The sequence below is a fragment of the Bos indicus x Bos taurus genome, chromosome 13 (genome assembly GCF_003369695.1).
Source record: "Bos indicus x Bos taurus breed Angus x Brahman F1 hybrid chromosome 13, Bos_hybrid_MaternalHap_v2.0, whole genome shotgun sequence".
In the NCBI taxonomy this organism is placed as follows: domain Eukaryota; kingdom Metazoa; phylum Chordata; class Mammalia; order Artiodactyla; family Bovidae; genus Bos; species Bos indicus x Bos taurus.
In genome coordinates this window covers 22860616-22882274 of record NC_040088.1, presented here as the reverse complement: position 1 = coordinate 22882274, position 21659 = coordinate 22860616, and the positions used below count along the sequence as shown (strand labels likewise).

The 21659-nt window shown below is 40.2% G+C and overlaps 1 protein-coding gene across 1 annotated transcript in view; it reads left to right on the top strand.

Moving 5' to 3' along the window:
• The window catches only part of CSNK2A1 (casein kinase 2 alpha 1), a 59343-nt gene extending 45593 nt beyond the window's left edge, over positions 1-13750 (top strand). The window contains exons 8-13 of the mRNA XM_027558916.1: positions 1810-1920; positions 2659-2760; positions 6513-6613; positions 7351-7499; positions 8695-8781; positions 10797-13750. Of these exons, the coding sequence (XP_027414717.1) occupies positions 1810-1920; positions 2659-2760; positions 6513-6613; positions 7351-7499; positions 8695-8781; positions 10797-10912 (666 nt within the window). The 3' untranslated portion in view covers positions 10913-13750. The remainder of the gene's footprint in view (positions 1-1809; positions 1921-2658; positions 2761-6512; positions 6614-7350; positions 7500-8694; positions 8782-10796) is intronic.
• The last annotated feature ends 7909 nt before the right edge of the window (positions 13751-21659 follow it).

Genomic DNA, 21659 nt, shown 5'->3' with positions numbered 1-21659 from the left:
CAAAAAGTTTGTTTATTTCTCCATACGATGACTGTAGTAGCACTTAGCTGTCTTTAACTTCATTGGAAATAATTTTGTTGGATTATATTATTATCAGTGTGCGTTTTTTTTAAAAACTTAGCCAAATTGCTGAATTTTTGTGAAGCCATTTTAATGTTGAAGATGGAAGAAAAAAAGCAACATTTTCAGCATATAATGTTTTATTGTTTCAAGAGAGGTGAAAATGCAACTGAAATGCAAAAAAAGATTTGTGCAGTGTGTGGAGAAGGTACTGTGACTGATTGTGTCAGAAGTGGTTTGCAAACTTTTGTACTGGAGACTTCCCACTGGATGATGCTGTTTGGTCAGGTAGACCAATTGAAGTTAATAGCGATCAAATCGAGACATTGATTGAAAAAAAATCAATGTTATATACCACGCAAGAGATAGTCAACATACTCAAAATATCCAGATCAAGCGTTGAAAATCCTTTGCACCAGCTTGGTTATGTTAACCACTTTGATGTTTGGGTTCCACATAAGTTAAGTGTAAAAAAACCTTCTTGACCGTATTTCCGCATGTGATTCTCTATACTTAAACGTAACAAAATTGTTCACTTTTAAAACGAATTGTGATGGATGATGAAAGTGGATACTGTACAGTAATGTGGAATGGAAGAGATCTTGGGACAAGTGAAATGAACCACCCATCAACCACCCCAAAAGCCGATCTTCATCCAAAGCTGGTGATGTTGTATGTGTGGTGGGGTTGAAAGAGAGTCCTCTATAGTGAGTTCCTTCTGGAAAACTAAACGATGAATCCCAACAAGTACAGCTCCCGGTTGGACCAACTGAAAGCAGCGCTCCAGAGTTAGTCAACAGAAAATGGGGATAATCCTCCACCAGGATAACACAAGACCGGATGTTTCTTTGATGACCAGGCAAAAACTGTTTAACACCTTGGCTGGAAAGTTCTGATTCATCTGCCAAATTCACCAGACATTGTACCTTTGGATGTCTGTTTATTTTGATCTTTATGAAATTATCTTAGTGGAAAAAACTTCAGTTTCCTGTAAGACTGTAAAGGCACCTGGAACAGTTCTTTACTCAGAAAGAAAAAGTGTTGGGAAAATGGAATTGTGAAATTGCCTGGAAAATGGCAGGATGTAGTAGAACAAAACAGTAATACGTTGTTCAATAAAGATCTTGGTGAAAATGAAAAATGTGTCTTTTATTTTTACTTAAAAAACAGAAGGAACTTTTTGACCAACCCAATACTATTTTGGTAAGAGCTGTATTTTTATTTTTCTCCTGTGTACTGAGCATTGCATTGAATTCTAAAAATTAGCAAAGGTGAATAAAACAGTCCCTATTCTCAAGGACCTTACAGTCCATATTTTGTAAAAAAAAAAAAAAAAAAGTAGAAAGCAAATATTCAGTAAAGAGTTGTAGGTTCTATTAAAGAAATTTATCTAAGGTTGGTGGGTGAGGCAGTTCAAAGACAGTAGTTGCTTCTATTTACATAATTAGAAAAGATTTCGTTGAAGGAGTTAACTCAGAAGAGATGTTCACCAGAATAGGAGTCAAGATTGAGTAGTAGAGACATTTTAGTCAAGAGGAGGAGTATAAATTTGGAGAAACACAAAATAATTGTATGTTAAAAAGAGTAGTTTTGGGAATTCTTAACTGCCAAGGGCCCAGGTTCAATCCCTGGTTGGGGAACTAAAAGTCCCACAGACCACACAATGTGGCCAAAAAAAAAAAAGTACTCTAATGGCATTGTGGAGGGTATCTTGAAAGACACATTTATTATCTTTTTTTCTCCCTTCAGCTACGGCTAATAGACTGGGGTTTGGCTGAGTTTTACCATCCTGGCCAAGAATATAATGTCCGAGTTGCTTCCCGATATTTCAAAGGTCCTGAGCTACTTGTAGACTATCAGGTGAGAAGAGAAGGGCAGATAAAATTTTTGTCCTATGTTTTGTTTTGCATGTAATTTTCTAAGTGTTATTTTGCGTTTTGAATGGGCCATTTTTGCACATCCGTGACTGTCCCTTTTATAGGAGTGTCAGATACGAATCTCTTCAGTTCGTCTACCACAACTTTTGTGTATATTGTCAAAATGTCTGTAGAATATAAATAAATCTGCATTTGATCCTAACTGAAGAGAAAGACACTTCTAATCAGAAATTCCAGAGCTTGTTTTAGAATTGAAAGAAGTTCAGGCTCTGTCCTAGAAATTTATTTTCTGGTATAGCACTGAATTCAAAGAATTTTTATACATAAAAATATTCTTTAGAGCATTATTTATAATGGTGAAAAACACTATCCTACTATAGGGTACACTAAAGATTAAATTCTGAAACAGTCATGCTATAAAATATGGTACACATTAAAAGGTTTCCATAAACTTTTTGTTTATGGGTGTTCTTATGTAAGTGAAGAAAGTAACTCAAAATAGTATGTACGGGTTTCAAATGAGAGGGTTAGGGAGTATAAGTGGAAATGCATAGAAGAAAAGACTGAAAAGAAATATATAAAGATACTGGTATTTGGAGCTTAAAGTCAATGGAGTAGGATTTATTTGTTTTTCTATTTTTAAAAAATAGCTTTTTAAATTTGAAGTGACAAGATTCATCTTGTCATTTCACATGTGATGACAACATTTTCTTTAATGCAGATGTACGATTATAGTTTGGATATGTGGAGCTTGGGTTGTATGCTGGCAAGTATGATCTTCCGGAAGGAGCCATTTTTCCACGGACATGACAATTATGATCAGGTAATATATGTTGTTCCTATTGAGAAATTTATTGATGTACCCTAGCAATGGCCAGATCTGCTTACTCCTTAGAAACTGCAGTGGATCTTGCTAAAATACAAATGCCTAACCCCTACCTGAGAGCTATTTAGAATCTCTGAGTGTAAGCCCCCAGAATAATTTTCAATTACTGGCTTGTTCAGTTAATGATTCTAGGGCCTTGTGGGAGGTACCGTTGCCTTGATTGAGCACAGTGATTTAATTTTGAGATAATGTAAATTGTTGTGAAAGTCGCTCAGTTGTGTCCGACTCTTTGTGACCACCTGGACTATACAGTCCATGCGATTCTCCAGGCCAGAGTACTGCAGCAGGTAGTCTTGCCCTTCTCCGGGATCTTCCCAGCCCAGGTCTTCCACGTTGCAGGCGGATTCTTCACCAGCTGAGCCACCAGGGAAGCAAATTCACGTGAAGATACCATAATTAATACAGAGAGATATAGTATCTTTTACCCAATTTCCCCCAAATAGAACTTTTTGCCAGCTATGTACAGGATCACAACCAGGATATTAATATCAGTACAACCAGAATACCAGAACATCTCTGTCACCTCAGGAATCCTTTATATGCCCTTTTGTAGTCCACACCAGCTTCCCCCTGGCCTTCACGCTACTATGTTGTATCTCATTTCTGCAGTTTTATCATTCCAAGAATGTTATGTAAATATGACTTTATGAAGTCATATTTACCTATGACTAACATAGTACAACTCATATGAAAATGACTACTCTTCATATGAGTTGAAGAATATCAGGTAAATTCAGTTAAAAATCAGCAGCTTTTTGTTAGATGTCACGCAGGTTTGAGGAATATAGGAAAAAAATAGCCCTCTGCCCTGCATAAGGTTTTTCACAGTCTTACCTAGTAAGAGAACCAAATGTATAAGAAAATAAGTCATGGTCATAAATGTCGGTAAAAGTGTAGATAAGATATACAAAGGCAGTTATAATGCGAGTGAGTGGTCTGATGAAGTGGAGAACTTTCCAAAGGAAGTAATATCTTCAGCTAGGCTGTTGCAGTGTGGGGCGGAGGGGTGGGGGATGAGACTTCAGAGGGAAGTTCAGTTCAGTTTAGTCACTCAGCCGTGTCCGACTCTTTGCGACCCCATGAATTGCAGCACGCCAGGCCTCCCTGTCCATCACCAACTCCCGGACTCCACCCAAACCCATGTCCATTGAGTCGGTGATGCCATCCAACCATCTCATCCTCTGTCGTCCCCTTCTCCTCTTGCCCTCAATCTTTCCCAGCATCAGAATCTTATCCAGTGAGTCAGCTCTTCGCATCAGGTGGCCAAAGTATTGGAGTTTCAGCTTCAACCTCAGTCCTTCCAATGAACACCCAGGACTGGTCTCCTTTAGGATGGACTGGTTGGATCTCCTTGGAGTCCAGGGGACTTTCAAGAGTCTTCTCCAACACCACAGTTCAAAAGCATCAATTCTTCTGCGCTCAGCTTTCTTTATAGTCCAACTCTCACATCCATACATGACTACTGGAAAAACCATAGCCTTGACTAGATGGACCTTTGTTGGCAGAGTAATGTCTTTGCTTTTTAATATGCTGTCTAGGTTGGTCACAACTTTCCTTCCAAGGAGTAAGCGTCTTTTAATTTCATGGCTGCGGTCACCATCTGCAGTGATATTGGAGCCCAGAAAAATAAAGTCAGCCATTGTTTCCACTGTTTCCCCATCTATTTGCCATGAAGTGATGGGACCAGATGCCATGATCTTAATTTTCTGAATGTTGAGCTTTAAGCCAACTTTTTCACTCTCTTCTTTTACTTTCATCAAGAGGCTCTTTAGTTCTTCTTCACTTTCTGCCATAAGGGTGGTGTCATCTGCATATCTGAGTTTATGGATATTTTTCCTGGCAATCTTGATTCCAGCTTGTGCTTCCTCCAGCCCAGCATTTCTCATGATGTACTCTGAATATAAGTTAAATAAGTAGGGTGACAATATACAGCCTTGACATAACTCCTTTTCCTGTTTGGAACCAGTCTGTTCCATGTCCAGTTCTAACTGTTGCTTCCTGGCCTGCATACAGATTTCTCAAGAGGCAGGTCAGGTGGTCTGGTATTCCCATCTCTTTCAGAATTTTCCACAGTTTATTATGATCCACACAGTCAAAGGCTTTGGCATAGTCGATAAAGCAGAAATAGATGTTTTTCTGGAACTCTCTTGCTTTTTCGATGATCCAGCAGATGTTGGCAATTTGATCTCTGGTTCCTCTGCCTTTTCTAAATTCAGCTTGAACATCTGGAAGTTCACGGTTCACGTATTGCTGAAGCCTGGCTTGGAGAATTTTAAGCATTACTTTACTAGCGTGTGAGATGAGTGCAATTGTGTGGTAGTTTGAGCATTCTTTGGCATTGCCTTTCTTTGGGATTGGAATGAAAATTGACCTTTTCCAGTCCTGTGGCCACTGCTGAGTTTTCCAAAGTTGCTGGCATATTGAGTGCAGCACTTTCACAGCATCATCTTTCAGGATTTGAAAGAGCTCAACTGGACTTCCATCACCTCCACTAGCTTTGTTCATAGTGATGCTGTCTAAGGCCCACTTGACTTCACATTCCAGGATGTCTGGCTCTAGGTGAGTGATCACACCATTGTGATTATCTGGGTCTTGAAAATCTTTTCTGTATAATTCTTCTGTGTATTCTTGCCACCTCTTCTTAATATCTTCTGCTTCTGTTAGGTCCCTACTATTTCTGTCCTTTATTAAGCCCATCTTTACATAAAATTTATGTTCTCTTGGTATCTCTAATTTTCTTGAAGAGATCTCTAGTCTTTGCCATTGTATTGTTTTCATCTATTTCTTTGCACTGATCTCTGAGGAAGGCTTTCTTATCTCTCCTTGCTATTCTTTGGAACTCTGTGTTCAAATGGGTATATCTTTCCTTTTTCCCTTTGCTTTTCACTTCCCTTTTTTTCACAGCTATTTGTAAGGCCTCCTCAGACAGCCATTTTGCTTTTTTGCATTTCTTTTTCTTGGGGACTGTCTTAATTCCTGTCTCCTGTACAGTGTCACGAACCTCATTCCATAGTTCATCAGGCACTCTGTCTATCAGATCTAGTCCCTTAAATCTATTTCTCACTTCCACTGTATAGTCATAAGGGATTTGATTTAGGTTATACCTGAATGGTCTAGTGGTTTTCTCCACTTTCTTCAATTTAAGTCTGAACTTGGCAATAAGGAGTTCATGATCTGAGCCACAGTCAGCTCCTGGTCTTGTTTTTGCTAACTGTTTAGAGCTTCTCCATCTTTGGCGGCAAATATAATCAGTTTGATTTTGGTGTTGACCATCTGGTGATGTTCTTGTGTAGAGTCTTCTCTTGTGTTGTTGGAAGAGGGTGTTTGCTATGACCAGTGCATTCTCTTGGCAGCACTCTGTTAGCCTTTGCCCTGCTTCATTCTGTACTCCAAGGCCAAATTTGCCTATTACTCCAGGTGTTTCTTGACTTCCTACTTTTGCATTCCAGAGGGAAGGAACCAGGTTATAAAACCGTTTGTTTTTTCTTATTGATATGTTCACACTGGTAGTAATTAGGGAATGTTGTATGGAAATCCATTCATGCTATGCAAAGAGATTTGAAGTAAATGGGTGTAGCGTTCGTACCTGTAGCCATGATGGTCCCATATTGTTAACTTGATCATGGTTAATTGTTGATTTAATCATGTAATATGCTTTTGGTATGGGTTTTGTCTTCTTTCAATCCTAGTTGGTGAGGATAGCCAAGGTTCTGGGGACAGAAGATTTATATGACTATATTGACAAATACAACATTGAATTAGATCCACGTTTCAATGATATCTTGGGCAGGTAAGTCATAAAACAAAATACGTATCTGCACCATAAGCACTTCGGGTGTAAAATGATACTTTGGATTCCCAAAATAGTTAATGTTCTCTTTGCCTGCAAAGTGTCTGTGGTCCACTACTGCAGGATGCTGCATAGGCAAGCCTGTGATGAAAGCTTTGGATTTGAATGGCCATTTTCCCAGATTCACTAATAGGAGTCTGAGTGTGGAGGTTGTAGGCAGAGGATCCCTGACCTTGTAGTCTAATAGAAGGGTTGTAGTTGAGTCAGAAATCAAAATCTAGATTTATCTTGCTTTTGTAGATGACAAAACCCCGTCTAAGAGAAAAAAGTAATCATAAAAAGTGCATGTTTCAGACTAATTTACAGACAATAGACTCTAAAAGTAGTGACTAGACCCAGTACTAATTCATTCACCACTTAATGGGAAGAGGTAGGCTTTCTTGTTACAAAGGCTTTTGGGGGCCAAGCAGTAGAGATGCCAGGAATATGGGTGGGAGTTGGGAGGAGGCTAACCAGCCCAGCCTTCTGTAACCTGAATTATGTTTGTTTCACAAAATTGTTGGGATCCAGATTTCACTTCTGCAACACTGCCATTTCCAGTCTCTCCAGTTAGCTCTTGAGTTTTGACCTCTCTTTATGATTGGCTGGAATGCTAGACACTAAGGAAAATGTAGGACTGAAATGTTGGGCTTCTCTCCCCCTGGGTCCATTTCTCATTCTCCCTTTTGGCTCTGCAGACATTCCCGTAAGCGATGGGAACGCTTTGTCCACAGTGAAAACCAGCACCTTGTCAGTCCTGAGGCCTTGGATTTCCTGGACAAGCTGCTGCGATACGACCACCAATCACGGCTCACTGCAAGAGAGGCCATGGAGCACCCTTATTTCTGTGAGTCCAGCTGTTTAGTCCACAGAGCTTTGCAGGCCTGCCCAGCAGACTGTACAGAGCAAGGGAGAATATATGCTGTGAAGAAAGCTCTGGACCCACAGAACACAATTGGAATCCCAGCCTCCCTTACTTAGCTTGCTGCAAAGTTACTTCTCCCACAGTGAGCCTTGGTCTCTTCAGTGTGGATAGTGATGGCAGTTGTCTTGCAGAATTGTTGAGAGGATTCTTGTCTAACAGAGTACCTGACACATGATCATCCCTAAATAAACTTCTTTTCTTACTGTGTGGGTGACAGTTCTCATGGCTAGTTTGGAGTGGTTGGATTAGAACATACAGCCTTATGTCTGTCCTATTAATCATTCATTGGAGAGAGCCAGAGAGGCTTAAAAATGTAATTATATGAACACCTTGATCTAGGTTTGTGAATATAGCTAACTACTGTCTTGAGTGAAAATGCCACTTAGCTAGCTCCACTGCATCCTCACTGTGATGTTAGCTTTAGTATCGGGTTGTTCCTTGGGGAGTGGTGGGATGATATTTTAGTGAATCAATTATATTATTGCTCAGTCTCCTGTACTTGAAGCAGACTGACAGGCTGTTTGAGATGGAGAGTGAAGTCTGTGGTCATAGTAGTAATTTGATCAAACCTGTGGTTTTGGCCCATTTGGCACCATGCTTGACCAGCTGCAGTAAAACTCATTTCATTCTCATAATATAATACTGATAGGTAGGGTAGATTGTATTGTCTTGTTAAACTATAACAGGATTGTTTTTGTTTTAAATTAGCTGTACTGGGACTTCCCTGGCAATCCAGTGGTTAAGACTCTGTACTTCCACCACAGGGGGCATAGGTTCAATCCTTGGTTGGGGAACTAAGATCTCACATGCCATGCAGCATGGCCAAAAGTAAATACATTTTTGTTGTTGTTGTTTAGAAATTAGCTCTACTATGCTTACTTCATTTTCCTACCGTTTAATAGTTGGCCTTTGTCACAGTTTTAAGCAAAAATAGTTCTATTTTATATTACTTGTTGATTTCATAGTGAAGGTAGTTGACACCTCAGTTCTGTTATTAGGGGAATAATACAGAGTCTAAATAAAATGTGAAGAATCAGGATGGCTGCTATAAGACCCTAGACCATTAGTTCAGTTCTTCAAGCATAACAGAACCTAACATTTTTGTCTCTTTTTCTAGACACTGTTGTGAAGGACCAGGCTCGAATGGGCTCATCTAGCATGCCAGGGGGCAGTACGCCAGTCAGCAGCGCCAATATGATGTCAGGTCAGTGTCATTGGTAAATTTCTTTTTTTTTTTTTTTAAATGTATATATAGAAGTCAATTGTCATTCTTAATTTTGCTCCTTCTTTGTGGCCTGATTTCTGTGGCTCTCCTCTATAACGATGACTTGTGTGGCTCTCTCCACCAGGTTTCAGGATGCTTTTGAAACCTGTTTTCCCTTAGTAGTTAGAGCAGGGGTCCCCCAACCTCTGGGCCACAGAACAAGTACCTCCTGTCAAATCAGCAGTGGCATTAGGTTAGAAATAAAGCACACGATAAATGTAATGTGTTTGAATCATCGCAAAACCATTCTCCACAACCCCAGTCCGTGGAAAAATTAGCTTCCGTGAAATCAGTTCCGGGTGCCAGAAAGGTTGGGCATCGCTGAGTTAGAGTATCAACAGTCTCTTTGAGGCCAGAATCACAAAAGTTGTTTGGGACTTGAAAGTCTCAACAAGCCATTAAGAATGAAAAGAGATTCTTTCATCTCACAAGTTAGAGTGGCAGTAGGTGATGTGGTCCTCATCACATAAGAAAATGAGGGAGAGTAGAGATGGGGTTTGTACATGGGCACAGATGTGTATAAGCATGGCTCTTTTTTCCAGAGCAGCTATAGGGTACCTAGTAAATTACAGTGGTTTGTGTGCAATTACTTTTTATTGTTGTTGAGTCATTACAATTTAGAGTGAGTTTTTACCGGGGAGAAACCACAGTTACCCAAAAGAAACCATAGGCCTATCCCCTAAGAATTATATACATGGGCAGCATCCACGTGGGTGCTCTTGTGAGAGTACTTTTGTGAGAGTACCTACTCCAACACCCTCAACAAATTGCTGTTGTCTCAATTTTTTTTTTTTTTTAAGAACTAGCTGCCTTCTAGAGTTCAACCTCTGGGTATCATGCAAGTGTGCAAAATGATACATACACAAGGTTACTCATTCTAGCCATGTTTCTAGTCAGAGACCATTAAAAACAGCTCCTTGTAGAATAAGGAATTGATAAGATGAATTATGGGGCATCCTTTCAACAGAGTACTGTATACTCAGAAAAGCTTGAGTGTTTCTGTTCTTTTGTAGCCTCAACTCAAAGGTAGTATTGTGAGGTGAAAAGAAGCAAGATGCAGAACCATGCTCAAGACTAGAAATGGGCAAAAACATAGAATCAAGTTCTTATATGTGATTCTTATATGCATGTTTTTATAAAATTCAAGTATACCCATAAAATATTTCTGAAAGGATACACTGCCAAAAATAGTGCTGTAAGTTGGCCAAGTTATAGGATAAGGGAGAATTCTCACTGTATCCTCTTTGCAGTTATTTGAGTCATGGTACCATATTACCTATTCAGGAAATATATATAATATTTTGAAAATTTAAAGAACTAGCTGACTGAAGGCAATGTAACAGGTAATATGATCAAGAAAGTAAATGGAAATAAATCCTAAAACACTGTTTTAACTTAGAGATGAGAGATGATCCTCTCTGCACCGGCTGACTCTAGGCACAGTGGCCACGAGCACATGAACTTTGACTCCAGCCTTCTGCTGTTCCATTTGTAGTGACTAGCCACATGTGGTTATTTAAATTCACTGAAGTCAAATAAAATTGTAAAATCAGTTGCTTAGTTTAGTTACACATTGCAAATGCTCAGTAGTCACATGTGGCTAGTGACTGTCATGTTAATACAGGTTACAGAGCAGGTTTGGTTGGACAGTGTTATCTTAGACAGTCTTGGGTTGGAATCCAAGCATACATAGCTGTACATGCTTAGCTGTGCACCTTGGACAAACTGCTCAGACTCTCCAAACTTAGATTTCCGTCTCTGTCTTCTAAATTTATTGGAACTTAAATTTTAATTTGTGAGGATTTAATTTGCAATTAATTTGTAAAAATTAAGACGAGGCCTTCAATAAAGAGAGTATTTATTATGTCACTTTTGAGATAGGTGCTTTGAAAAACTGGTGACTTAAGAGTTCCGTGATTGGTGCTTCTAGCTCACTGTCAGCTGTTTTCTTTCAGGGATTTCTTCAGTGCCAACCCCTTCACCCCTTGGACCTCTGGCGGGCTCACCAGTGATTGCTGCTGCCAACCCCCTTGGGATGCCTGTTCCAGCTGCCGCCGGCGCTCAGCAGTAATGGCCCCTTCTGTCTCCTGATGCCTGAGCAGAGGTTGGGGAGTCCACTCTCTCCCTTGATGCAGCTTGCGCCTGGTGGGGAGGGGTGAAATACTTCAGAAGCACCGTGTCTGAACCGTTGCTTGTGGATTTATAGTAGTTCAGTCATAAAAAAAAAAATTATAATAGGCTGATTTTCTTTTTTTTTCTTTTTTCTTTCTTTCTTTTTTTTTTTAACTCGAACTTTTCATAACTCAGGGGATTCCCTGAAAAATTATCTGCAGGTGGACTATTTCATGGACAAATTTTTTTTCTCCCCTTCCAAATTCAGTTTCTCATCACTAAAGATCAAAGATAAACCAGCCTCAATTCCAGCTGCTGTGTTTGGGTGGAGATTTCTTCCCATGCTCACCATTGCTCCCCTACCATCCCACACTCTGGGGGGGTTGTACTTCACGCTCTTCTCCAGAGATTACAAAAATGTAGCTTCTTCAAGGGAGGTGGGAAGGAAGGAGGAAGGGAGGACCCAACCTATAAGAGCAGTACACTGTTAGTCACTTACATCACTTTACTCCAAAAGTGCTTCAGTGGGGTTATCCTGGTGAATCTAGTGGAAATATGTCTTAGTTACATTGAGATGCTGAAAATCTACCCAAAATGCAGACAGGTCCTGAAAACTTCTGTGCAGTTTGAATCATGTCTTATTGACCTAACCTAAATCCAGCTCATTTATAATTTAGTTTCAGTTTAGTTTAAAACTTTAATATCATCCCTCCCAGATTCCTTACCTTGGTCCTCTGCCTTTCATCTCCCAACATGCTCTATAGCTGGTAGGAGGGGGAAGGTAAAATCTTTTTCAGTTTTCTTTGACTTGGCCCTTTTGAATTCAGTTAGTTATTGGGCATAACTTATTGCTTTTTACAAAAGGAAAAAAAAAACATTGTCTATGTAGGTTTCATGCTAGCAACTCTTTAAGAGCTAATGAGAGATGTGGCCACTGAAGTTTATTTTCAGCTTTCTACCTTCATTTCCTCCTACCTTCCCCTTCCCTCATATGCCATCCAATGAGAAGACCTGCCCCTCAGGTTTATAAACGTATCTGAGTGGTAGGAGCAGAGCCACTATCTCCAGTGAAACTGAAATGGTAGACCTGTAATTGTGGGAAAACTAAACTCTCTTGTTACAGCCCTGCCACCCCTTGCTGTGTGTATATATATAATACTTTGTCCTTCATATGTGAAAGATCCAGTGTTGGAATTCTTTGGTGTAAATAAACGTTTGGTTTTATTTATCAAGGTTAGATTTAAGTTCCCTGTGTAAAGGTCTCGCTGGGTGGGTGTCTCACGTTCACATCTGAAGGGCCTGCAGCCCTGTACCATGGAGGCTTCCCAAGGCCCCCGTTTTTATACACCCCTCGTTCAACCCATGGTACCGGGCAGGGCAGAGAGGCCTTAAAAAAGCACCACAAGCCAAAGTGTCTCTGGGGATTAAGGATCCTTTGCCATAAAATCATTTTGTGTCTCAGCAGTGCAGGGATTGGGGATGGGAGAAGTCGCCAGTTTTTGTGTGTGTGTTTGTGTGTAAAGTGGATTTTCCACTGTAATCCAACCACCTAAGTTTATCAGGTGCTTCACTGAGGAAGCCTAGTTTTTTAAGCACAATAGCAAAATCATCAGCTCTGTATTTTCTCCTGTTATTCCATTACAGTAGCTGCTTGTGGGGACTAGGAAAAATTCTTCCAACATATTTTAAGACCTGAAGTCTTAGTTCCCCATTCTCCTACCTTTATAGATTTACAAGTCTTTCTCACCCGGGCGGCAGAGATAAACATAATTGTTTGAGGAGTTGAATTTAATGAACTTATCTAACTTTGTAACCCATCTTGGCTTTAGTAACTTTATCAAGGTGATGGCTTTAGTGAATATAATGGTAAACTTTAGAGAAAGCTAAAGCCTTCTTTTATAATGTTTCTCCACCATAGGGAAAACATTCTGACTGTGTGGCAGGGTGATTTTCTTCTTTGTGGCCACGTACAGTGGATATTTATTGTTCTTGATCCTTTTTTGCCCTAGAATGCTGTAGGGGGTTACCATGTTGAATCTGTGCAGAAGCTCAAAGTGCCGAATGTGCCAGAGATGCAGTCTGTGATTTCATTTGCACTGGATTATGATTTGAACAGGACTAATGAATTCTTTCTTCTGAAGTGGGGAGGAGGGTTGTAAATCAAGATTTTACATCACGTCCTTATAGCTCAGAGAACAACCTAGGTGTAGCTGAGGCTGATGTGGGAAGCTGCAAATAGCTGGACCTCCTAACATGCATCAGACCTTGAAGGAAGCTGAAGGTGAATGCAGAGGACTCTGAAATGCTACCCAGGAGCCTTTTAAAAGAAATAGAAGTTTTTAAAATGCTACTTAAGGAGTCACTGCAGAAGCATGAAAAATTTAAAAAAGACCCAATTGGGTGGGTGGGAGGGACAAGGGTTTACAGAGTAACAACTTATGTGTTGTTGTAAATTACCTCATCTGTATACCTTGTATTGGGACACTTCATTTCTCAGCACTACCTGTTTGCATTGATTAGATGGCAGGATCTGGAATGCCAATCTCAGACAGTTGTGTTGGCAGTTACTCTGAAAGTTTTGTTTTTTTTTTTTTTTAAGTATTTTTTTAACATTGTTTGAAGTGCCCCTCCCCCCACTTTTAAGTTTGAAGTCATAAGTTCCCCCTCCCCACCTCGATGATTTATTGGTTGTAATTGTATTGTTATTGGTATAACGAAAACATAAATTGTGCTGGGAAGAAGTTGTGCCATGAAGGTCTTTAATTTTTTTTTTTTAAATAAAAAACATTTAAACAAATGAAATGTCCCTGCAGCCTGAGCAGTATGCTTCTCCTGCCGACACCGTGTGTTATAAATGCCTTAGTTCTCATGTGCTTTGAATTTAATACTGGGTTGATGGCAGTGTGAAGCGGGATGGATTAAGGTTGGTGGAGGAGCACTGAAGTCTAGGAATTTTTAACATGGAGATAATAATGAAGAAAGCATGATGTTGCTAAACAGGATTGGTTTCATTCCTGCCCTTGTTACATACTTGGCTACTTGGCAAGTTACTTCTGGATCTGTTTCATCATCCATAAAATGGAGCCACTGCTTCTTTGGATTGAATGAGAGTAAATGTCAAGTGTCTGCCACCTGTTAAACCTAACTCCCCTGGCCCCTTGTATAGAGTATTAGTCCTTGGCCCTGACTTTGCAAGTAATTCACAGTATGACCTCTCTCTCCTCTGGCTCTCTCGGGACCTCTGTGTGTTCAGTCAGGGGGAGACTGGATGAGATTTCTTCTGAGCTGCTTTTCAGCTCTGACACTGAGTTTAGAAAGTTTGAGTTGGTGCATAAAGGCCTGTAGAGACAGTGTGTTAGCAGAAAAGACCAGTGTTAGTTAATGGCAGTAAGCCCTGTGGAAGATCAGTCTTGGAGATACCTCCCAGTGGGAGGCAATTTGCAGTCTTGGGGCCTGGAATGAGCTTATGGTGAGCTTATGAGAACATATTTGGCAGCTTAAATAGAAACTATGAAAAGGCCAGTAAAAGAAGTGAAACAGAGTTGGGTTTTGTTGTTCATTTGGTAAGTCGTGTCCGACTCTTTGTGACCCCATGGACTGCATGCAGCACACTAGGCGTCCGTGTCCCTTGCCATCTCTTGCAGTTTGCCCAAGTTCATGTCCATTGAATTGGTGATGCCATCCAACCATCTCACTCTCTGTCGCCCCCTTTTTCTGCCCTCAGTCTTTCTCAGCATCAGGGTCTTTTCCACCATGTCGGCTCTTTGCATCAGGTGACCAAAGTAGTGGAGCTTCAGCATCAGTCCTTCCAATAAGTATTCAGCGTTGATTTTCCTTTGGATTAACTGGTTTGATCTCCTTGCTGTCCAGGGGACTCTCTCAAGAGTCTTCCCCAGCACCACAATTTGAAAGCATCAGTTCATTGGTGCGCTGCCTTCTTTATGGTCCAGCTGTGACATCTGTACATGACTACTGGAAAGACCATAGCCTTGGCTATATGGACCTTTGTCAGTAAAGTGATGTCTTTGCTTTTAATACACTGTCTAGGTGTGTCATAGCTTTCCTGCCAAGAAGCAAGTGTCTTCTAACTTCATGGCTGCAATCACCATCCAGGTGATTTTAGACGTCACTGCTTCCACCTTTTCCCCTTATATTTGCCATGAAGTGATGGAACCAGGTGCTGTGATCTTAGTTTAATACTGAGTTTTGAGCCAGCTTTTCACCCTCCTCTCTCACCCTCATCAAGAGGCTCTTTATAGTTACTCTTTGCTTTCTGCAATTAAAGTGTTATCATCTGCATATCTGAGATTTGATACTTCTCCTGGCAATCTTGAGTCCAGCGTGTAACTCATCCAGCCTGGCATTTTGCATGATGTGCTGTGCATCATAAGGTAAATAAACAAGGTGACAATAAACAGCTGTGTCGTACTCCTTTCTCAATTTTGAACCAGTGAGCTGTTCCATATAAAGTTCTAACTGTTGATTCTTGACCTGCGTACAGGTTTCTTAGGAGACAGACAAGATGGTCTGGTATTCCCATCTCTTGAAGAGTTTTCCACAGTTTGTTATGATCCACATAGTTGCTTACTGATGTCAAATGAGTATATTCTACAACATTATGTACTTGAATTGCCATTTATTCTTTCTCATTTAAAGAAATAAAGTTGAAATCAGGAGATGCTGTTATCCCAGATTCCTAGTTTTCTTTAAATGTTCAGTGCATCCATATATTATTAATATTGGGAGTTGAGAAACATGGTTTAGATAAAAGGAGCCATTGCATATCATGTATCTGAAATGCCTAGGTTAAACAGATGTTAATTTCTGACATTATCTCTTTCTTATTTTATCCATGAGACAGATAGGAAGATTAAATTGTTAGAGTGAGCCTATTAGAGACAGAGGAATATACTTTGTAAAATTAGAACTTCAGGGTGTGGCTAATGACTGTAATCCTAACATAGTAGAGAACATTGTGGATTGGTTGACAGATTTCAAATTTTTTTTATTTCCTCTCAGTCTTTAAATTTCATCATGTTTCACCTGTTGTCAAGTGTGTTACAAGTATCTCTTGAAAAAATACCTAGTTCTGTCACCATTCCCACTAGCAATTTCTCCCCTGAGTTTAGAATTGGGTTTGAGTAATTGTTTCATCTTTTCAGCCCTTGCCTACTTCTCTGCTGGTAATTTCACCCTCCCTTGTGCTTCAGGTTTGAGAACTGTGGCTGATCGTTAGTGGTGTGCATGCTAGGGAGGCTTCCTTCCTGGGACTTTTTCCTGCTTGACAAATGTTCACCAGAAGTCTTTGAAGTAAAGCAGTCCCCAGTTCTGTCTTCAAAGAAATGGGTCTAAAAACCGTAATCTCCACCATATTTAAAGTCACCTTTGTCTGCTTCCCCCACTGCCATCTCTACCCCTGTGCCCTTTTTCCTAGTAATACCTGAACTTGTTATTTTTGTCTCTCTCCCAACCTGCATGTAAACTCCCTGATGACCTTGTATGTTTTACTAATCTGTGAATCCGTGCATCCTCATTATGAGGCTGTAGTAATATCCCTCAGAATTGAAGATCAGTGGAGTGTCACAGGGAAAATGCTTGGCACCGTGTGTGTGTATACTTAGTGCTGTCCAACTCTTTGTGACCCCATGGACTGTATAGCCTGCAAGGCTCCTTTGTCCATAGAATTTTCCAGGCAAGAATACTGGATTGGGTTGCTTTTTCTTCTCCAGGGGATCTTCCTGACCTAGGGATTGAACTTGCATCTCTTGCATTGGCAGTCTCCTGCATTGACAGGCAGATTCTTCACCACTAGCACCCCCTGGGAAGCCCTACCAGGTTCCTAGTAGGTGCTCAATAAATAGTAATTCCATCCTACACTCTCAGTTCACCTTCCTCCTCCCTCACATACAATAAGTTAATTGGGAGTATTGTTGAATAAGATCTTAAGATCAGAAGAACCTTGTTCTTAGGTTTGCAGCTGTAATTATAAGCTATAGGCCAGACTGGATTAACATGACAAAATTTTTATTTAATGTTTGCTTCTTTATTTAGTAATATAATGAGCCTTTGGTGAAATCTTAAGTGGCTGAAGGCTGAGCAATGATCCTGACCAATATAGAAGACTTAGATGCCACAATATCCCTGCTTTCCACCATTTGTATATAATAATGTGAAATTCAGGCTGTTCTCCAAGTAGAACAGACATACAGAGGGTGTCACAGGGTAGTCTGATTCTGGAGTCAAACTTAATGTAGACAAGTGCTTTCTAGATTTTATAACCTTACTGTGATTCTGTGGTAAATTTTAACTACTGCAAAGAAGTAACTTAGTTGGACTTCATATGCTCTGGTTCTGCTGAGAGTTAAGTACTACACTACACAAGAGTATAGTTTTAGATCAGTAGTTTAACTTCTTGAATCCTCAGAGATGACTTAAATTATCATTGTAAAACTTTTTAGATGTACCAAGTTGTAAAGAAGGTGTAACATACCCATGAACGCACCCAAGTCTGTATTACCAATACGAATGAAACCCCTTTGCCCCTCTTCTCTTCCTCCCTGCCCCAGAGGTTCTAATATTGTTTTCATATGTAAAATTGGAGTCTTAGTATCTATTTTGGAAAATGGTTATTCAGGTTAGATACACATGCTTGCTACAGTGTCTGGCACATAGTAAAGTTAGGCTGAAGATTCATTTCCACTCTGAATTGTGTGTAACTGTGTAGGTCATGTGCATGTGCAGAAAAAGATGCCGCATAAGCTGTGCAGTGCTGTAGACTTGTGCATTTATTTCTATAATTTTATAGCAGATGGCTGTAAGTATCTGGTTGCAGAAGGAAAAAAACCCACACACTAAATACGACAGGTTTTCAACAGATGCAGGTTGTTTCTAAGTTGCATGAAGGCCAGCATTGGCCTGTTCTCACCCCCATCACTCTTTCCCTCTAAGATCCTACCACTCTTGCCTCTGAATTTTTCTCTACTGAAAGCCAAATATTTTTGCACTACAGCAAATTACAGTCTGGATTTGTCTCCCTGTGGTCATAATCACCAGGGATTCTTAGTGACCTCGATGTAAGAAGCTCTTCCCCAGACACCTCCAGATGGATGACTACAGAATGGCCAATCCCTTTCTTGGAGAAGTTCTTGAGGGGATTGGGTATTTCTGAATCAGCTTCAGTCTTGCATCACCTGCTTTGACAGAATTTTCTTGGCTCCTCTAATGATAAAAAAGGAAAAGTAGCAGCAGCTGGCAAGTGGTCTCCTGATTTCACCCTATGAGTCAGTCTCAGCTATAGATAAACATTTGTAGACTTATCTAGAAAGGTAGCTCTTTGTTTCTCTGTTGAACAGTTTTTGAGAATTCTATGGTAAACTTCCTGTGAAGAAACCTAAATTCTCATAGCTGTTTATTCATTCTGTTCCTTGCTTACCCACTCAACTTCATCCCCTCAGCCCAGAATCAGGGTTACTTATCTACTTATCTTGACTGGTCTTTGCAGAATTCATTTTTTAAATAAAATATGTCCCTCAATAAACATGTGCTGATGTCCATGAGCCTGGTCCCATGCTAAACACTGGAGATTGGGAGAGATGAGATGCACAACCATGGGGAAATGTGTTATTGTCAAATAGAAAAGCAAAAAACAAATTGTTCCCTAGGGGGGAAAAAATCATACTGCTAGTCAGCATAGTGGATTGCTCTAAAGATAGATACCTACCTCTAAATATGTGAGGGTGCTGATATAACTTAATTTACTTTAAAATAAATAGCCAGTTTCAAAGAAAGAAATGGGAATTTCAAGATAGAAAGGCAGACAGAATTCATCCTGAAGGTAAGTGGGTATTGAAGTCACATTGGGCCCCAGGACATGTGACTTGGCTACAGGTGGGCCTCAGAGGCTAGGGGATAGAGTTTGGATGCCCCAAGGGAGAGAGAAGACAGCCTCAGTGTCTTTGAAAATAAAAACAAAGAATCCTCTGGCACTTGAAAAGGCTGCCTCCGGGAAAAGAGTTTAGAAGAAAACGAAGTTCAGCTGTAGTTGTTTCTGAAGGGTGAGTTTGTGATACGATGTAGAAAAACTCCTCAGGAAGAAAGAAGTCCAGAACTCTCGGAGAGGAGAGAATGATCAAGAAAGCCTTTGCAGAAGAGGGGATACTTGGAGCTGAGTTGAGAGAGGCCCTGCCTTAGTGAGTTCGAGCTGCCAGGGCCCACACTTGGCATCAGAATTCATGTGTCTTGTTTGGTTCTGCTTCCCAGAGTGCCTTTGTATAGCTGTGGTTCCAGGATTGCTGTCCAGGTTTCTAACCAGTCATTAAAGATAAATTTTCTCTTGCTTTTTTTTTGCTCTCTGGTCCTTTCATTATCCTCACACAGATCTCTAGGTCAGCTATAGTTCAACTGATCTAAAGTGGGTTCAGCCAAGCGGCTCAGCTTCAGGTTGAGGATTGATGGGACTGGACTGAGCTCCTGTGTTTGGTTTCAGGCTCCATGTAGTTCCTTCTGGGTCCCATGCAGAAGTTGCAGCAGCTACCCAGGGGATGTTCTTATGGTGGATGGCTTGGGGCACAAGAGGCCAAAGGACAGACACCAAGCCACAGAGAGATCCAAGAAGCTCTAAGAACATGAAACAAATTTATACACACAAAACTAGGCATACCATATTCAAAATGCTAAAAGGACTTCCCTGGTGGTCCAGTGGTTAAGAATCAGCCTGCCAATGGCAGAGGACACAGGTTTGATGCCTGATCTGGGAACTAAGATTCCACATGCCAGCTAAGCTGGTGTGCCACAACTATTGAAGTCTGCATGCTGTAGAGCCCTTGCTCTGCAACAAGAGAAACCACGGCACTGAGAAGCCCATGCACCACAGCTAGAGATTAGCTCCCCACTGGCCACAACAAGAGAAAGCCTACCGACAGCAATGAAGAGGCAGTGCAGCCAAAAATAAAATATTCTTTAAATTTTGTTTTAAACATTAAGAAAAAATCTTAAAGGCAGCCCAGAGGGCAAAAAAAAAATGGGACATGGCATGTAAAGGAAGCTTAAGAATTATCAGAAACCATACAAGCTAGAAGACAATGGAGTGACTTTAGTACTGAAAGAAAAAACTGTCAATCTAGAATCCTATGCCCACTGAAAATATCTTTCAAAATGAGGGGGGAAATAAAGCCTTTTCTCAGACAAAAACTGAGGAAATATGTTACTGGAAGAAATATTAAAGGAAGTTCTTCAGACAGAAGGAATAGGATACCAGACAGAAACTTGGACCTACACAATGAAAGAGTACTGTAAATGGAATAGATGAAAGTAAATTTTTAAAAGATTTAATTGCCTTAAATCTAAAGTAGGTCAGCAAACTTTCTGTAAAGGAGCAAATAAATAACTTAGGTTTTGCTGATTACATGATCCCTATTGCAACCACTCTGCTGTGGCATGAAGGCAGTCTTAGACAATAGGGAAAGCATGGTGTTTCAGTAAAACTTTATTTATGGATTTAGATTTGCATTTCATGTAAGTTTTATGTGCCGCAAATTATCCTTTTTTTTGCCAATATAAAATTGTAAAAGCCATTCTTAGCTCATGGACTGTACAAAATCAGTCAGTGAGCTGGTTTTGGCATGTATGAGTTACCCTTTGCTAACCCCTAATCTAAAGCAAAAATAATAACAATGAATTGTGTATTTATAGCATGTTAAAGTTTTAAAATGTGAATAAATGAACTGCAATATATGATGAACTACTAAGCAATATAAAGTAATAAATGATATATGCAACAACATGGATCAATCTTAGAATATTATGCTGAGTGAATATTAGACCAAAAAGACTACATACTATATAGTTCCATCCATATAATATTCCAGAAAACGCCAAGCTAATTTAGTGACAGAATGTGTTTAAGCAGTTGTCTGCAAGTGTAGGTTGAGGCAGGGTTGGGGTAGAAGGGAGAGGAAGGAATTTAATAAGCAAAGCATATGATAGCAGCATGAAGAACAAAAGGGAGGAAATGGGAATCTTCTGTTGTGAGGTCTTTATACTTTCCATGAAAGTGGGATATTATTTGAAGGCAAATTGGGTAATTAAAGATATGTATTGTAAATCCTATGGCAATCATAAAGTAATCTCCGCCTCTTTCCCACTCTCAGCACCAGGGTTTGGGGACTTTCTTGGAAATGCAGAAACAAAGACAATTCAGCTGTATTTCACAGAGTCAGATGTAGGAAGTATGTGAAATCTGGAGCTGCCAGAGTCATGTTATGAACCCAGGGCCTGTGGAAGAATGCAATCAACATGAAGAGATGGGCAGCTGAGAGATAGGAGATGTAGAAGCACAACAACTTTTCATTTACTGTGAACTATTGTATCTTTTTGCCTGAGCTTTTTTTGGGGGGGGGGGGGGGCAGTGAAATTGTCCATCCCTTGCTCTGTAAGAAAATACCACAAATTGATAAAAGGCCTACAGAAAAATATCCCCTGCTTTGAATGTCTCTAGGGAAGGCCTGCATTTTCTTTTAAATGACTTGCTTGATTACCCAGGTCAATCTTTCAGTTGACTACCGGATCAACTGATCTGAGACCTTCATTACCTCTGCAGAATGCCTTCGTCTTTGCCATATAACATCACTGAATCATGAGACTGAGATCCTATTGTGGTCACAAGTCCTGCCTACACTCAAAGGGAGGGAATTAATCAGGCATGTACA